Genomic DNA, 18,325 nt, shown 5'->3' with positions numbered 1-18,325 from the left:
GTGGCAGAGAATTCCACCGACACGGATGGAAATGAATGGAAGATATGCAAAAAGCAAAGATGATCAAGGAAAGATTGAGCCCACAATGGTCCATTGCTGGCTGTGGGATGGTGTGTGGGATAATATAAAATATCGTTTCCTTACCACTAGAGTCCACTTCTCCCAGCACCTTGTACAGTTCTGATCTACAAGTGAATAGAAAAGGTGTCAGGATGCCAGATAGAGTAGCCACCCACAGAGTACAGGTACAGCGTGGAAAAGGCCACTCAACCCATCGCATCCATGCCTGCCCCCTCGGTAACCTGTAACCTTGTGACCAGGCCAATAGTCGGACTACTGTAGCGTCAGATGTATGGAGTCTGGTTTGGACAAGTTACACAGAGGAAGACAGTGAGAGATTGAATCGAGAGGTGGAAAGTCAGGCTCGGTTGGAAGGGCTACGTTTCTCCTCTGTCAAAGAGTCGACAGACAGGAGGATGGCCAAGCTTGGCAAATGATTTAAACAAGATATTTTTGTTGTTAAATTCAAAAACCTCCTTGCAATGGTCGAGGAGGCTGGGGGACAATGCAATAGTTGAGGTTTAGGGGGAATAGTGCAGTGTTTGAGGTGGTTTAGGGGGAGCAATGCAGTGGAGGAGGTTTAGGGGGGAACAATGCAGTGGTTGAGGAGGTTTGGGGGGAACAATACAGTGGAGGAGGAGGTTTAGGGGGGAACAATGCAGTGGTTGAGGAGGTTTAGGGGAACAATGTAGTGGTTGAGGAGGTTTAGGGGGAACAATGCAGTGGTTGAGGAGGTTTGGGGGGAACAATACAGTGGAGGAGGAGGTTTAGGGGGGAACAATGCAGTGGTTGAGGAGGTTTAGGGGAACAATGTAGTGGTTGAGGAGGTTTAGGGGGAACAATGCAGTGGTTGAGGAGGTTTAGGGGGAACAATGCAGTGGTTGGGATGGTTTAGGGGGAACAGTGCAGTGGAGGTTTAGGGGGAGCAATGCAGTGGTTGGGATGGTTTAGGGGGAACAGTGCAGTGGAGGTTTAGGGGAGCAATGCAGTGGTTGGGATGGTTTAGGGGGAACAATGTAGTGGTTGGGATGGTTTAGGGGGAACAGTGCAGTGGAGGTTTAGGGGGGGTAAACAATGCAGTGGAGGAGGAGGCTGGGGGGTAAACAATGCAGTGGACGAGGAGGTTTAGGGGGAACAATGCAGTGGTTGAGGAGGTGTAGGGGAACAATGCAGTGGTCGAGGAGGTTTAGGGGGAACAATGCAATGTTTGAGGTGGTTTAGGGGAGCAATGCAGTGGTTGAGGAGGTTTAGGGGAACAATGCAGTGGTTGATGAGGTTTAGGGGGAGCAATGCAGTGGAGGAAGTTTAGTGGGAGCGATGCAGTGGAGGAGGTTAAGGGGGAACAATGCAGTGGTTGAGGAGGTTTAGGGGGAACAGAGCAGTGGAGGTTTAGGGGGGAAACAATGCAGTGGAGCAGGAGGTTTAGGGGAACAATGCAGTGGTTGAGGAGGTTTAGGGGGGTAAACAATGCAGTGGTTGAGGAGGTTTAGGGGGGAACAATGCAGTGGTTGAGGAGGTTTAGGGGGAACAGTGCAGTGGAGGTTTAGGGGGGGAAACAATGCAGTGGAGCAGGAGGTTTAGGGGAACAATGCAGTGGTTGAGGAGGTTTAGGGGGAACAATGCAGTGGTTGAGGAGGTTTAGGGGGAACAATGCAGTGGTTGAGGAGGTTTAGGGGGGAACAATGCAGTGGTTGAGGTTTGGGGGGAACAATGCAATGTTTGAGGTGGTTTAGGGGGAGCAATGCAGTGGTTGAGGAGGTTTAGGGGAACAATGCATTGGTTGAGGAGGTTTAGGGAGGGATTGCAGAGGTGCAAGGTGGGGGGGGGGGGGGGGGGTTAGGAGCGAATCCTCTCTCTCTCTCTCTCTCTCTCTCTCCCAACGCGGAACCACTCAGCACCGACCTACACGCCCCGCTGGCCCCGCATGCTCCCGTGCACTGGGGAGGGTGATCAATGCAGCCTTTGGCAGAGGGTGCAATGGGCCTGAGGTTGACTGTACACGGGGCGGCTGCAATGAAGCTGCAACCCGTGTAAAAGAGTTTGCAGCCCGGAGCCTCTGCCCTCCCACAGACCCCGCTGGGTCCTAGCGCCCACCTTCCTCTGACAATCAATCCTCACCCGCTGAGGGCCTCCAGCACTTTATGTTTTGCAGCCAGCATCTGCGGTTTCTGGTGTCTCCACGCCCTTTACGAACGACACTTCCCTTTAATGTGCACATGATGTATTTGTGTATAAAAAAAAGTTCAGTGTATATGAACACTGTTCAGTTTGAAAAGAACAGTTTCTACCATCAGGCCATCAGGCTTCTGAACTCATAAACACATTTCAAATCATATATGTTGATTATTTTTAATATTGTCTTTTTACCTATTTTTAATATTGTCTTTTTACCTATTTTTAATATTGTCATTTTACCTATTTTTAATATTGTCTTTTTACCTATTTTTAATATTGTCTTTTTACCTATTTTTAATATTGTCTTTTTACCTTACTAATAATGTCATTTTTAAAATCTTATTTACCCTTGGAATATTACTGCTGAGGTGACCCGTTGTCTTGTCAAATACATTTCATTGTACTGTTGACCCTGTGCCAACCTACACATGACAAATACAATTTATTATATTATTATTATTATTATTATTATGTGTGTATAGAGAGATATATATATATATATTTATATACTTCTATACACACATTCTGAACTTTTTTTCACAATTACATTGTTTACAGAATCCTATGTTTACATATTCGGCTGTGCTGCTGCAAGTAAGGGTTTCATTGTTATAAGGTCATAAGTGATAGGAGTATAATTAGGCCATTCGGCCCATCAAGTCTACTCCGCCATTCAATCATGGCTGATCTGTCTGTCCCTCCTAACCCCATTCTGCTGCCTTCTCCCCGTAACCCCTTGACACCCGCACTAATCGAGCATCTATCTATCTCTGCCTTAAATATACCCACTGACTTGGCCTCCACAGCCTTCTGTGGCAAATAATCCCACAGATTCACCACCCTCTGACTGAAGAAATTCCTTTAGTGCAGTGAAAAACTTTTGTTGCGTGTTGACCGGTCAAGAGAAAGACAATTTAATCTCTCATATCTGTTTCATTTGTCATTGTTACATTATTGCATATTTACGAGATGAGGAAAAACTTTTTCCACCCAGAGAGTTGTGAATCTGTGGGATTCTCTGCCACAGAAGGCAGTGGAGGCGTCCCCTTTAAGAGGGACACGTCCCCTTTAAGGGTTTTTAGCCAACCGCCGGCGTGGATGAACGGCGGTGGGAGGCGGCGCGGGGCCAATGAGCGGCGGCGACAGGGTTGCGCGGGGGTTCAAACTGTTGGCAAGAGGGAGGGAGGGAGAGAGAGAGAGAGAGAGAGAGAGAGAGAGAGAGAGAGAAAAGAGAGGGAGGGAGAGAGAGAGAGAGAGAGAAGGTGAGAAAGAGAAAAGAGAGGGAGGGAGAGAGAGAGGAGGAGAGAGAGAAAAGAGAGAGGGTGAGAGAGGGAGGAGAGGAAGAGAGGGGGGAGAGGGAGAGAGAGAGAGGGAGAGGGGGGAGAGAGGGGGAGAGAGGGAGAGGGGGGAGAGTGAGAGGGGGAGAGAGGGAGAGGGGGAGAGAGGGAGAGGGGGAGAGAGGGAGAGGGGGGAGAGGGGGGAGAGAGGGAGGAGAGGAAGAGAGGGGGGAGAGAGAGGGGGAGAGAGGGAGAGGGGGGGGAGTGAGAGGGGGAGAGAGGGAGAGGGGGGAGAGAGAGGGGGAGAGAGAGAGAGAGAAAAGGGAGGGGAGAGAGCGAGGGCGGAGGAAGGGAGAGAGGGGAGGAGGGAGGGAGAGGGAAGGAGAGGGAGGGAGGAAAAGAGGGGGAGAGGAAGGGAGGAGGAGAGGGGGAGAGGGGGAGGGAAAGAGGAAGAGAGAGGCTGAGATCAGTGACTGCAGCAGCGGATACGCTGTGTGGCAGGTGGATACACTGTGTGGCAGGTGGATACACTGTGTGGCAGGTGGATACACTGTGTGGCAGGCAGATACACTGTGTGTCGGGCCAATACGCAGTGTGGCAGGCAGATACACTGTGTGTCGGGCGGATACAGTGTGTGGCAGGCAGATACACTGTGTGTCGGGTGGATACAGTGTGTGGCAGGCGGATACACTGTGTGTCGGACGAATACAGTGTGTGGCAGGCAGATACACTGTGTGTCGGGCCAATACGCAGTGTGGCAGGCAGATACACTGTGTGTCGGGCGGATACACTGTGTCGGGCGGATACAGTGTGTGGCAGGCAGTTACACTGTGCAGCGAGCGGATACATTGTTCCCCTGGGTTGGATACAGTCTCCACGTTCCACCCATGTATCCACAGCCCCGGCGAGTCACCGACACGGAGAAGAGCCGCTGTGCAGCGGTAGGGGCTCATTCCATCCATCCATCCCTCCCTTTTTCCTCTTGCCTCCTTCCTTCCTTCCTTCCCTTGCCCTTCCTCCTCCCTGCCCCCCACCCACCTCCTTCCTCCCCTCCTTCCTTCCTTCCCCACCCCTCCCTCCATCCATCCTTCCTCTTCCCCCTTCGCTTGCTCCCTTTCTCCTCCCTCCCTGGCCCTTTGGTTTGGGTGAAGGGGGGCTCAGAATTAAAAGGACATACCCCAGAAAGGAGATGAGGAGGAATTTATTTAGTCAGAGGGTGATGAATCTGTGGAATTCATCGCCACAGACGGCTGTGGAGGCCAAGTCATTGGGTATTTTTAAAGCAGAGATTGACAGGTTCTTGATTAATAAGAGTATCAGGGGTTATGGGGCGAAGGCAGGAGAATGGGGTTGAGAGGGAGAGATACATCAGCCATGATTGAATGGCGGAGTAGACTCAATGGGGTGAATGGCCTAATTCTGCTCCTAGAACCCATGAAGATTTGTAACACTGGGTTCATCCTTGATCCAAACAAGCCTTCAAAAGTTACCCTGAACATTGTAATGAATACAAGCGGAGAGAGAGATGTTTTCTAGCCTGGACCTCCTCCATTGTCAGAGTGAGGCCCAGCGCAAATTGGAGGAACAGCACCTCATATTTCGCTTGGTTAGCTTACACCCCAGCGGTATGAACATTGACTTCTCTAACTTCAGATAGTCCCTGCTTCCCCTCTCTATCCCATCCCCCTTCCCAGTTCTCCCACTAGTCTTCCTGTCTCCGACTATGTTCTATCTTTGTCCCGCCCCCTCTCCTGACATCAGTCTGAAGAAGGGTCTCGACCCAAAACGTCACCCATTCCTTCTCTCGCGAGATGCTGACCTGCTGAGTTACTCCAGCATGGTGTGTCTACCTTCGATGTTTTCCTCGAGTTGACAATCACTTTTGCTTTCTCTTTCCCAGGTTTTTCGGGAGTGTGATTCGGGTCAGAACGGATACCTGAGCAGGGAGGACCTGAAAGTTGCCGTGGTGTCGATGTTTGGATACAAACCGTCGAAGGTAACCACGCTGCACTTTACAGTCAATCTCCGGTGAAAGCTGGCGTTTATATTTTTAAAAAGATAGACACAAATGCTGGAGTAATTCAGCGGGACAGGCACAATTCCACAAATTTACAACTCTCTGGGTGAAAAAGTTTTTTCTTACCTCTGTTTTAAACGGCCTCCCCTTTATTCTTGGACTGTGTGGCCCCTGGTTCTGGACTCCCCCAACATTGGGAACATTTTTCCTGCATCTAGCTTGTCCAGTCCTTTTATAATTTTATACGAGATGTTTCAAGTCAAGACCCTTGATTAGTCTGAGAGAAAGCGTGACGAGAGATATAGACTGTACTTGGGACAAATGAATGGAACATATGCAGAAAGCAACGGTTCAAGGAAAGGTGGAGCCAATTGTCCATTGTCGGCTGCGGGATTGGTGATAAGTGATAGAGACAGTGGAAATCAACAGGATGACGATTAAACTAGTACGATGACTAGGGTGGGGGAGGGACAAGGAAGTGGGGGGGGGGGGGGGGCAGGGGTTACCTGAAGTTACAGAAATCAATATTTATACTGCTGGGTTGTAAGCTGCCCAAGCGAAACATGAGGATCTGATCTTCCAATTTGTGCTGGGGCCTCACGCTGACAGCGGAGGAGGCCCAGGACAGTACGGTCAGTGTGGTAATGGGAAGGGGAGTTAAAGTACCTCCAGAGGAGGTAGTTGAGGCAGGTACTATAACAACATTTAAAAGATACTTTGATAGGTTAAATGGATAGGAAAGGTTTAGACAATAGACAATAGGTGCAGGAGTAGGCCATTCGGCCCTTCGAGCCAGCATCACCAATCAATGTGATCATGGCTGATCATCCACAATCAGTACCCCGTTCCTGCCTTCTCCCCATACCCCTTGACTCCGCTATCCTTAAGAGCACTATCAAGCTCTCTCTTGAATGCATTCAGAGAATTGGCCTCCACTGCCTTCTGAGGCAGAGAATTCCACAAATTTACAACTCTCTGACTGAAAAAGTTTTTCCTCATCTCCGTTCTACATGGCCTACCCCTTACTCTTAAACTGTGGCCCCTGGTTCTGGACTCCCCCAACATTGGGAACATGTTTCCTGCCTCTAACGTGTCCAACCCCTTAATAATCTTAAATGTTTCGATAATATCTCCTCTCATCCTTCTAAATTCCAGTGTATACAGGCCTAGCCGTTCCAGTCTTTCAACATAGGACAGTCCCGCCATTCCGGGAATTAACCTAGTAAATCTACGCTGCACGCCCTCAATAGCAAGAATATCCTTCCTCAAATTTGGAGACCAAAACTGCACACAGTGAACCAGGTTTAGAGGGATGTTGACCAAATGTGGGTGAGTGGAACTAGTGTAGATGGGGCATCTTGGTCAGCATGGACATGCTGGGCCGAAGGGTCTGTTTATGTGGCTAATCAAAATCTCCGTAACCACTCTGCTGGATACAGATCCAGTGACTAGACTTGAGAAAGAGTGCCACGTGTTGAAGTTTGAGTATAGAGTTTGGGAGGTCATGCTGCAAGTTGTATAAGACATTGGTGAGAACGCATTTAGAGTATTGTGTTCAGTTCTGGGCACTGTGTTTTTGGGAAAATGTTGTCAAGCTGGAAAGGGTACAGTGAAGGTAGGCACAAAATGCTGGAGTAACTCAGTGGGACAGGCAGCATCTCTGGAGAGAAGGAGTGGGTGAAGTTTCGGGTCGAGACCCTTCTTCAGACTGGTACAGAAGGGTACAGAGAAGATTTACAAGGATGTTGCCAGGACTCGAGTGTCTGAACTATAAGCAGAGGTTGAGCAGGCTGGAATTCTATTCCTTTGAGTGCAGGAGGATGAGGGGTGACCTTGGAGGTGTACAAAATCACAAGAGGAATAGATCGGGTAGACGCGCACAGTCTCTTGCCCAGAGTAGGAGAATCGAGAACCAGAGGGCATAGGTTTTGAGGCGAGGGGAGAAAGATTTAATAGGAATCTTGAGGGGTACCTTTTTCATAAAAAAGGTAGTGGATATATGGAACGAGCTGCCAGAGGAGGTAGTTGAGGCAGGGACTATCACAATGTTTAAGAAACAATTACACATGTACATGGATAGGTTCTTGATTAGTACAGGTGTCGGAGGTTATGGGGAGAAGGCAGGAGAATGGGGATAGGAGGGAGAGATAGATCAGCCATGATTGAATGGCGGTGTAGACTTAATGGGCTGAATGGCGTAATTCTACTCCTATTCCTTCTGACAGGTTTAGAGGGATATGAGCCAAGTGCAGGTAGGTGGGACTAGTGTAGATGGGACATGTTGGTCGGTGTGGGCAAGTTGGGCCAAAGGGCCTGTTTCCACGCTGTAAGACCCTATGACTGTCTTGTGGCAAATAGCCCTCCATCACGCAATGTGAAAAACGACACGTCACCCTTATTGGTCACATAAGAGACAGTGGATGCTGGAATGCTGAGCAAAACACAAACTGCTGGAGGAACTCAGAGGTATCGGGCAACATCTGTGAAGGGACTTGGGTTATTTCCCTCCACAGATGCTGCCTGACCCTCTGAGTTCCTCCAGCAGGTTTTTTAAATGTTTTGATCTTTATTGGTCAGGAGTTTCTAAAATGTTATTATGTGTTGTAATCGGGTGTAGACAGCGGTAGTTTCTATACCTTCTCAAAGTCCAACTTTGATAGCCATTACTGCTCGGGGATGGAATGGAGGTATAGGTTACACACACACCGCACTCTGAGATAACCAAACGCTGTTTCTTGATTAATTGGTCTTTATTAAAGTAGCACAAGTTATAGAGTAATTCATAACTTTCCGTTCTTATCAACGGTTTCTTCTTCAAACAATACAGTAAAAATCATGTAGTCGTTACCGTGTGGTTCTTGTGATTGTAACTTTCGCGAGCGTGATAAAAACTATTATCTCCATCCTCCGAGACTAAACTGACCCACTATCTCCGTCGCGATGCTAGCCTCCTCCCATGTAAACACTCCCCATTATGTATCAAATCACACCCACAAGCATGCAAAAAAAGACAAAACTAGAAATATTAAACATAGCCATAATACAATGACAGTAACTAAATTAAGCATAAATGGCTCCTACAGTTAGAGTTGCTGCCTTACAGCGCCAGAGACCCGGGTTCCATCCTGACTACGGGTGCTGTCTCTACGGAGTTTGTACGTTCTCCCCTTGACCTGCATGGGCTTTCTCCGGTTTCCTCCCACACTCCAAAGATGCACAGGTTTGTAGGTTAATTGGCTTCACTAAATTGCAAATTGTCCCAAGTGTATGTAGGATATTGTTAGTGTGCGGGGATCGCTGGTCGGCGCGTACTTGGTGGGCCAAAGGGCCTGTTTCCGCACTGTCTCTAAACTAAAGGGAACAGCGCCGATGTTCTCTGGTTCATCAGCAGAGGACACTGGTTAGCTGCTTTCATACTGGGGTGCAGCGAACTTGAGACAGCAGAGGGCAGTGTTATCTTCTTTACAACAAAAGTCCCACTGAATCACAAATTACTTGCTCCCATTAAATGAAAATGCACAGCTCCAGATTCAGGAACAGTTTCTTTCCAACTGTTATCAGGCAGCTGAGCCATCCGACCAACAGCTAGAGAGCCGTCGTGACCAACCCTCTACCTCATCGGAGACCCTTGGACTATCTTTGATCGGACTTTACTGGCTTTATCTTGCACTAAACGTTATTCACGTTATTCCCTTTATCGTGTATCAGTGCACAGCGGGCGGCTGTGTGTAGGAAGGAACTGCAGATGCTGGTATAAACCGAAGATAGACACAAAAAGCTGGAAAAACACCGTAGGACAGACAGGCAGCACTTCTGGAGAAAAGCAATAAGAAGGGTCTCGACCCTTTTCTTCAGAGATGCTGTCTGACCCGCTGAGTTACTCCAGCTCTTTGTGTCTTTTGTCCTTCCGCTGACTGGTTAGCACGCAACAAAAACAAAGCTCATGTGACAATAAACTAAACTCAACTCATGGGATGCAGATAATTACAAGATAACTTTCAAAAGGAAAAACAATAAATTTTTAACACAGCGAGGAATGATCTGGAATGCATTACCCAAATTGGATGAAATCAATTAAATGGTAGAAAAGTTCTGGAGAGAATTTTATGTACTTGGCCAAAAGGACTGGACAAGCTAGATGCAGGATAAATGTTCCCAATGTTGTGGGAGTCCAGAACCAGGGACCACAGTCTAAGAATAAAGGGGAGGCCATTTAAAACTGAGGTAAGAAGAAACTTTTTCACCCAGAGTTGTGAATTTGTGGAATTTTCTGCCGCAGAAGGCAATGGAGGCCAATTCACTGGATGAATTTAAAAGAGAGTTGGATAGAGCTCTAGGGGGCTAGTGGAATCAAGGGATATGGGGAGAAGGCAGGCACGGGTTACTGATTGTGGATGATCAGCCATGATTACAATGATTGGTGGTGCTGGCTCGAAGGGCCAAATGGCCTCCTCCTGCACCTATTTTCTATGTCTCTGTGAAAGGAGATGGGGGGAAATAAAATAAAATTACAAATGCTGGAAATCTGAAATTAAAGCTGAAAGTGTTTAGGAAGGAGCTGCAGATGCTGGTTTATACCGATGACAGACACAAAATGCTGGAGTAACTCAGCCAGTCAGGCAGCTTCTCTGGAGAACAGGTGACACTTTGGATCAAAACTGTTCTTCGGGTCAGGTAGCATCTGTGGAAAGAGAAACATTTAAAACTTTGGGTCCGAGATCCTTCATCAGAAACGGGGAAACAGATGCACAAATTATCCAACTCCTGTGCTGACCTTGAGTTTAAAAAAAAGACCAACAGAGTAACTCAGCGGGTCAGGCAGCATCTGTGGAGAACATGGATAGGTGACGTTTCACAGAGTGCTGGAGTAACTCAGCGGGTCAGGCAGCATTTCTGGAGACGTGGATCGGTGACGTTTTGGGATGGGACCCATCTTCCGACTTTGCAATTTTAAACCTGTCCTTTTTTATTTTGTTTAGTATTAATATTAGTTTTTTTAAAATCTATTGAACATTATTTTTGTTTGTTTATTATGTTATTCATTGAGTACTGTAATTACAAACCTGAGGTGCTGCTGCATGTAGGAACTTCATTGTTCAGTTTTGGTGCATATTTTAGTTTTTAGTTTAGAGATATAGCGCGGAAACAGGCCTTTCGGCCCACCGAATCTGCGTCGACCAGCGATCCCCGTACATTAACACTATCCTACACCCACTAGGGACATTTTTTACGTTTACCAAGCCAATTAACCTGCAAAACTGCACGTCTTTGGAGTGTGGGAGGAAACCGAAAATCTCGGAGAAAACCCACACAGGTCCCGGGGAGAACGTACAAACTCCGTACAGACAGCACCAGTAGTCGGGATGGAACCCGGGTCTCCGGCGCTGCATTCGCTGTGAGGCAGCAACTCTACCGCTGCACCACCGTGACAATTAAACACTTGTCTCTCTACTTCAGTGAGTCTGTCCTACCTGTTACAGATGGAGACGGACATGCTGATGACTTCAGTGCTGGAAGACCACTTGCCAGGTCAGTTCTGCTTCATCCTTCATCTTGATGAGAAGAACAAATTTAAAAGACATTAAATGCTGGAGTAACTCGGATTGTCAGGCAGCATCCCTTGAGAGATTTCCTTTTTTGTTTTCTGGTACTGAACACCACAGAAGATCCTTCTTCCTTGTGGCTATCAAATGGTAAAACTTCTCCCCCTTCTGTCGTAGGGTCGAAGGATGAGAGGGGATCTTACAGAGATGTATAAAATTATAAAAGGACTGGACAAGCTAGATGCAGGATAAATGTTCCCAATGTTGGGCAAGTCCAGAACCAGGGGCCACAGTCTAAGAATAAAGGGGAGGCCATTTAAAACTGAGATGAGAAGAAACCTTTTCACCCAGAGAGTTGTGAATTTGTGGAATTCTCTGCCAGAGAAGGCAGTGGAGGCCAGTTCACTGGATTAATTTAAAAGAGAGTTAGATAGAGCTAGAGGGGCTAGCGGAATCAAGGGATATGGGGAGAAGGCAGGCACGGGTTACTGATTGTGGATGATCAGCCATGATTACAATGAATGGCGGTGCTTGCTCGAAGGGCCAAATGGCCTCCTCCTGCACCTATTTTCTATGTCTATGTCTATGACTGAGACTGATTCTCTCCACAGATTCACCACCCTCTGACTAAAGACATTTCTCCTCATCTCCTTCCTAAAAGAACGTCCTTTAATTCTGAGGCTGTGACTCTCCCACTAGTGGAAACATTCTCTCCACATCCACTCTTTCCAAGCCTTTCACTATTCTGTATGTTTCAATGAGGCCCCCCCTCATTCTTCTAAACTCAGCATCTGCATCTGAGTTACAAGATCCGTCTAGTTCTAATAAAATGAATGATACAGATTTCTGTGGAATCAAGAATTAATAAGGCTTGGTGTAATTTTTCAGCTGAAAGGCAACTCCTTTCCTCCATTGCACGTGAAAGTTTAATGGAATTGAGTCTGAAAATGGAATCAATCTGAAGAAAAGTTCTGACCTGAAGCAACACCTCTCCATTTTTTCCAGAGATGCTGCCTGACCCGCACTTTGCTACTCTGGCACTTTGTGTCTTAGGCTTAATGGTGATGTGCAGGGCAAATGGGACTAGTTTGGATGGGGCATCGTGGATGGCATGGTCGAGCTGGGCCGAAGGGCCTGTTTCCGTGCTGTATGACTCTGACTTGGGCGAGTATTTTTGGAGCTTTGGGAGAGTAAATGTAAGTGACTGGCAAAGAGGTCATAAGGAAAGGAGTAGAATTAGGCCATTCGGCCCATTGAGTCTACTCCGCCATTCAATCATGGCTGATCTATCTCTCCCTCCTAACCCCATTCTCCTGCCTTCTCCCCATAACCCCTGACACCTGTACGAATCAAGAATCTATCTATCTCTACCTTAAAAAATATCCACTGACTTGGCCTCCACAGCCTTCTGTGGCAAAGAATTCCACCCTCTGACGAAATAAATTTCTCCTCATCTCCTTCCTAAAAGAACATCCTTTAATTCTGTGGCTATGACCTCTGGTTCTAGACTCTCCCACTTGTGGAAACATCCTCTCCACATCCACTCTATCCAAGCCTTTCACTATTCTGTATGTTTCAATGAGGTCCCGCCCCTCGTTCTTCTAAACTCTAGCGAGTACAGGCCCAGTTCCGACAAACGCTCTTCATAGGTTAATCCTCTCATTTCTGGGATCGTTCTTGAGTTGGCAGGAATGTGGCTCACTTGCTGTGTGTTCTTCCGTTTCTAGGCTTGCCTCTGGACCAGTTCACAAGCCTCATGAGCAGCAAGCTGGCAGTCGTGGACCGATATGAAGAGGCCAGGCAGATCTTCTCAGCGTTTGATGTACACTGTAGGTGTTTGTGCACTTGGTGACGCAGTTACCGATCCATTTACTCCAGAGATGCTGTCTGTCCCCGCTGAATTACTGCAGCATTTTGTGTCTAGCTTTGGTGTAAACCAGCATCTGCAGTTTCTTCGTACACATTCCTAATGCCAGTCATTGGTTCCACCAATTTCGACTTTAGACATTACCCTGTGGAAACAGGCCCTTCGGCCCACCGAGTCCGGGCCGACCAGCGATCACCTGGTACACCAGCTCTATCCTACACACACTAGGGACAATTTACAGAAGCCAATTAACCTACAAACCTGTACGTCATTGGAGTGTGGGAGGAAACCGGAGCACCCGGAGAAAACCCACAAGGTCCCGGGGAGAGCGTACAAACTCCATACATGCAGTACTCGTAGTCAGGATCGAGCCCGGGTCTCTGGCGCTGTGAGGCAGCAATTCTACCGCTGCGCCACCGTGCCGATCATAAGTTAAGAGTTTGAGAATGTAATGAAATGAATTTCAATGAAATTGAGAATTTCGTTTTAGAGGTGCAGCTTGAAAACGGGTCCTTCGACCCATCGAGTCCACACCGACTATCGATCTCTCGTTCACACATCCTCTCCCTACACACACAGGGCAATTTTAAAGAAGGCCAATTAACCCACAAATCCGAGATCCTTGAGTAAAACACAAAGTGCTGGAGGAACAGCCGGTCAGGCAGCATCTGTGGAGGGCTGAGACTCTTAAGCACTAGTTTCAAGTCAAGTCGTGCTTATCATTGTATATACAAGTACTGTGAGATACAGGTCCAATGGAAATCTTGCTTGTTTACATTAGAGATACAGTGTAGAACCAGGCCCTTCGGCCCACTGAGTCAATGCCGATCAACGATCACCCCATACACTAGTTCTATCCTACACACTGGGACAATTTACAGAAGCCGATCGACCTACAAACCTGCACGTCTTGGGAAGGTGGAAACGAGCACTCCAAGAAAACCCACGCAGGTCACAGGGAGAACGTGCAGACTCCATACAGCCAGGACCCGTAGTCAGGATCGAACCCGGGTGTCTGGCGCTGTGAGGCAGTGACTCCCGCTGTGCCACAGACACTTGGGCAACACACAGAACTGCTCCACCAAAATAGTGTGCAGCTGGTACATCTGTGCTGCCTCAAAGCACCAGAGACCCGGGTTCCACCCTAATCGCTCAGAAAACAAACTAAAATGTTAAATGGATGCTATCTATGTGGAGTTTGCAAGTCCTTCCTATGACCGAGTGGGTTTCCTCCAGATGCTCGGGTTTCACAATCACAATCATAGTTTATTAGCCGAGTATGTTTTGTAACGTATGAGGAATTTCATTTGCTACACAGTCATAACAATAAAAAGCAACAGGACACAAATACATTTTTTTTTTTTTTACTTTATTTTTATTATTTTTTTTTTTACATACATACAAACACAAACTAAACAAACATAGGAGATGCATATTGAATGTAAATACCCTTACTTTAAGTTCCCAAAAACGGAAGAGACTCGAGTCCCGGCATTGCCTGTATTAATAATGACCATCTTTTATCAAACATGTCTGTTGTCAACTGTAACCTTGCTGTGATTTTTTCCATTATATACACATTTTTTACCCTATCTCTCCATTGCATTATGCTTGGAGGCTGTGGTTTCAACCACGAAGTTGTTATCGTCTTCTTTGCTATCAGCAGCAGGATTGTCAGTAAATGTTTCGAACTCTTATCTGTCATACTGTCAGGAATTATACCCAAAATGTAAAGTGCTGGTTCCAGAGGGAAGTTAATGCCCATAATCTGTTTAATTTCCTTTTGAATATTCTTCCAGAAATCCTGTATTTTTGGGCAATCCCAGAATATATGAGTGGAGTCCCCAACTTCTCCACACTCCCTCCAACATAAATCAGTTGTATTACTATATTTCGATGTAATGAATGGAGTATAAAAGTAACGCATTTTAACTTTCCAGTCAAATTCCCTCCATGTTGGGCTCTTAGTTAGTTTATGTCCCTCTTTAAATGATTCCTCCCACCCTTCTTCTGATATTATGATATTCGCTTCCAGTTCCCATTTTTCTTTGATATGTAAGTTGTTCTCTTTGGATTCATGTTGTAGTGCTTCATAAATTTTTGATATAATCCCTTTTTTTGACTTGTCTTCCGAGAACCCCCACAACACTTCCTCTAATTTAGATGGAGTCTTGCAGATGTTCTCCCATTCCTGATGTTTCTGTAGGTAATCTCTTAGCTGTAAGAATTTGTAAAAGTCATGAGCAGGTAAATTGAATTCTTTTTGAAGTTGTGTGAATATTTTCATTGTTTGTCCCTGAAACATTTGATCTATGTATATTAGCCCTTTGTCAGCCCATCTGTCAAATCCTGAGTCCATGGTAGATGGTACAAAGTCTGGGTTTTTTGCTATTCTAGTAGCCCTGCTTACCGAATTTGACAGCTTCAGCTTCTTTCTTACTGCTGACCAGATTTTCATTGTTACCCTAATCCACTCGTTGCCCATCCTGAGCCTCTTCAGGGCCTTCTCGTTTAAAAATGGGAGTGATTCTAAAGGCAAATTTTTACAAGCGTTTTGCTCCATCTCCACCCACATTGAATCTTTCTCTTTAGTGGTCCACATGATTAAGGCTCTGAGTTGCGTTGCCCAATAATAATTTCTTAAATTAGGCAAGTTCAACCCTCCCTTTTCTTTTTTGCTCATAATAGGCAACGATTGGAACAAAAACAACACAAATACATTTTAACGTGGACATCCACCACAGTGACTCCTCCACATTCCTCTGTGATGGAAGGCGAAAAAAAGTTCAATCTCTCCCTTCTTTGTTCTCCAGCGGTCAGGGGCCTCTAACCTTCCGTTGACGGGACGATCTTGACTCCCGTAGCCGGTCGGCGGGCCTTCCTCGTCGAAGTGATCAAGCTCCTGCATTGGGGGGGGTGGGTGGGATCTCAGCTCCCCCACGCCGGGCGATCTACCCCGGGTCGGGGTTGTCAAACTTCATGCAGCTTAGAGCTCCCGACTGGTCTCAACCCGAGACTGCGAACTCCTCGATGTTAAAGTCCGCAGGCCGCGGTTGGAGCGTCGATCCCAGGCAAGGAATCGCGCGCTCAGATGGGGAGTCCACGCCCCGCGGGGTCTCAAAAGTCAATCCCGAGCAGGGCCTCCAGCTCCACGATGTTAGGCCGCAGAGCGACCGGAGATACGATCCGGAAAACAATCGCATCTCCGGCAAGGTAAGAGATTGTTCCTCCCACATCACAATACGTGCAGGTTTGTAGGTTAATTGGCGCTCTGTAAATTGCCTCTAGTGTGCAGGGAGTGGATGTGAAAGTGGGATAACATGGAACGAGTGTAAATGGGCGATCGATGGTCGGCGTGGGCTGAAGGGCTTGTTTCCACGCTGTGTCGATTAATCAATAAAGACGCTAAAATATTTGAAAAAATGCCGATATTTTATTATTGCCTTTTTCAGGTCGTAGTTTTTTGACAGTGGAGGATTTTAAGAAGGCGTTCGCAAAAGTCGCTCCACATCTATCTGAGCAAACTGTGCTCGAAGCATTCAGGTAGGTCATTGCGGGGTTTGGACAAAGCTTCTCCTAGGGCTGTGGTCATTGGTGTGGCTGTGTGTGTTTGTGTGTGTTTGTGTGTCTTGTCTGTGCGTGTTGTCTGTGTGTGTGTTGTGTGTATGTGTCTGTGTTGCCTGTGTGTTGTGTGTGGGTCTTGTGTGTTTGTGTTTGTTTGTGTGTGTTGTCGTATGTATGTGTGTTGTCGTATGTGTGTGTATGTTGTCCGTGTGTGTTGTTGTATGTGTGTGTGTTGTCGTATGTGTGTTGTCTATGCCTGTTGTTTGTGCGTGTTGTCTGCGTGTTGTCTATGCGTGTTGTCTGCGTGTTGTCTGTGCGTGTTGTGTTCTCGGTCTCGGACGTGTGACCCTCAGCAACTGCTGGATGGCTAAGATCACGGCCATTGTGCATGTTTTGATACGATACGATAGAACTTTATTTATCCCAGGAGGGGAATTGATCTGCCAACAGTCATAAAAACACAAAATCCATGAAACTTGAAATTATAGTGACGAGTGGAAAGGCTTGGGTGATGTGCAAAGATTGGGGAAGGGGGGTGGGTTGTGGAGATCCAGACGATCCAAAGATGATCCAAATGTGGGCGGCACAGTGGCGCAGCGGTAGAGCTGCTGCCTTACAGAGCCCAAGACCTGGGTTTAATCTTGACAACCGGTGCTGTCTGTACGGAATTTGTACGTTCTCCCCGTGACCTGTGTGGGTTTTCAGCGAGATCTTCGGTTTCCTTCCGCACTCCAAAGACATACAGGTTTGTAGGTTAATTGGCTTGGTGTAAATGTAAAATTGTCCCCAGTGTGTGTGTAAGGTAGTGTTAGTGTACGGTGATCGGTGGTCGGTGCGGACTCGGTGGGCTGAAGGGCCTGTTTCCACGCCGTATCTCTAAACCTAAAAAACTAAATTTTGACCAAAGATAGTGACAAAGTGCTGGAGTAACACAGCGGGTCAGGCAGCATCTCTGGAGAAAAAGGACAGCTGATTCTACCCCCCCCCACTAGTTTGAAGATGGGTCCTGACCCAAAATGTCACCCATCCCTTTAGCAGTTTGTTTCATGGAATGACCACTAGGTGGATGGTGGATGGTGTTTCTGAACCATTTTAGCTTAGTTTAGTTGTGAGATACAGCGTGGAGACACCAAGTCCACACAGACCAGCGATCACCCATACACTAGTACTATCCTTCACACTTGGGACGATTCACAGTGTGCAGGATAGAACTACTGTAATAATTCTATCTTTCCTCCTGCATAACTACCTCATTTAATTTAGAGATACAGTGCAGAAACAGGCCCTTCGGCCCGTTGAGCAGCGAGCCTTGCACATTAACACTACCCTACACACACTGGGGACAATTTATATGTTTACCAAGCCAATTAACCTACAAACCTGTACGTCTTTGGAGTGTGGGAGGAAACCGAAGATCTCTGTGAAAACCCACGCAGATCACAGGGAGAATGTACAGACAAGCATGTGAAAGAAGGAACTGCAGATGCTGGTTTAAGCTGAAGATAGACACAAAAAGCTGGAGTGACTCAGCAGGACAGGCAGCATCTCTGGAGAGAACGAATGGGTGACGTCTGAAGAAGGGTGTCGACCCGAAACGTCATCACAGGCAGCACCCGAGGTCATGATCGAACTCTGGTCTTTGTCGCTGTAAGGTAGCAACTCTTCCGCAGCACCACTGTGCCGTCCCAAGGTATTTGTGTATTTTGTGTCCTTCGCTGTTTATTGTGCAGTGTATGTTGTAATGGGTGTTTTTCCAATTGTGCTGTACATATTAACCCCCTTATAAGTTCATGCGATAGCAGCAGCATTAGGCCATTCGGTC

General features: G+C 47.0%; 2 protein-coding genes across 9 annotated transcripts in view; one reads left to right on the top strand and one right to left on the bottom strand.

Annotated features, from left to right (window-relative positions):
• Nucleotides 1-11,082, bottom strand: part of tdp1 (tyrosyl-DNA phosphodiesterase 1) — a 63,462-nt gene extending 52,380 nt beyond the window's left edge. The window contains exons 1-2 of one of the 4 annotated variants that reach the window (XM_078406926.1): nucleotides 11,001-11,082; nucleotides 145-185 (exon numbers count right to left, since the gene is read on the bottom strand). The gene's annotated coding sequence lies outside the window, so the exon portion shown is untranslated. Of the gene's footprint in view, nucleotides 1-144; nucleotides 186-1,962; nucleotides 2,083-2,178; nucleotides 2,260-11,000 lie in introns of those variants that run through there. The other 3 variants (XM_078406923.1, XM_078406924.1, XM_078406925.1) reach the window with 3 other exon arrangements.
• The window catches only part of efcab11 (EF-hand calcium binding domain 11), a 69,687-nt gene continuing 55,329 nt past the window's right edge, over nucleotides 3,968-18,325 (top strand). For all 5 annotated transcript variants that reach the window (XM_078406934.1, XM_078406936.1, XM_078406933.1 and 2 more), the window contains exons 1-5: nucleotides 3,968-4,453; nucleotides 5,413-5,508; nucleotides 11,010-11,058; nucleotides 12,800-12,901; nucleotides 16,392-16,482. In XM_078406934.1, the coding sequence (XP_078263060.1) occupies nucleotides 4,400-4,453; nucleotides 5,413-5,508; nucleotides 11,010-11,058; nucleotides 12,800-12,901; nucleotides 16,392-16,482 (392 nt within the window). In that variant the 5' untranslated portion in view covers nucleotides 3,968-4,399. The remainder of the gene's footprint in view (nucleotides 4,454-5,412; nucleotides 5,509-11,009; nucleotides 11,059-12,799; nucleotides 12,902-16,391; nucleotides 16,483-18,325) is intronic.

Source organism: Rhinoraja longicauda, chromosome 10 (genome assembly GCF_053455715.1).
Source record: "Rhinoraja longicauda isolate Sanriku21f chromosome 10, sRhiLon1.1, whole genome shotgun sequence".
NCBI lineage: Eukaryota > Metazoa > Chordata > Chondrichthyes > Rajiformes > Arhynchobatidae > Rhinoraja > Rhinoraja longicauda.
Note: the sequence above shows the minus strand (reverse complement) of the source record. Positions and strands in the feature narration are given on the sequence as shown.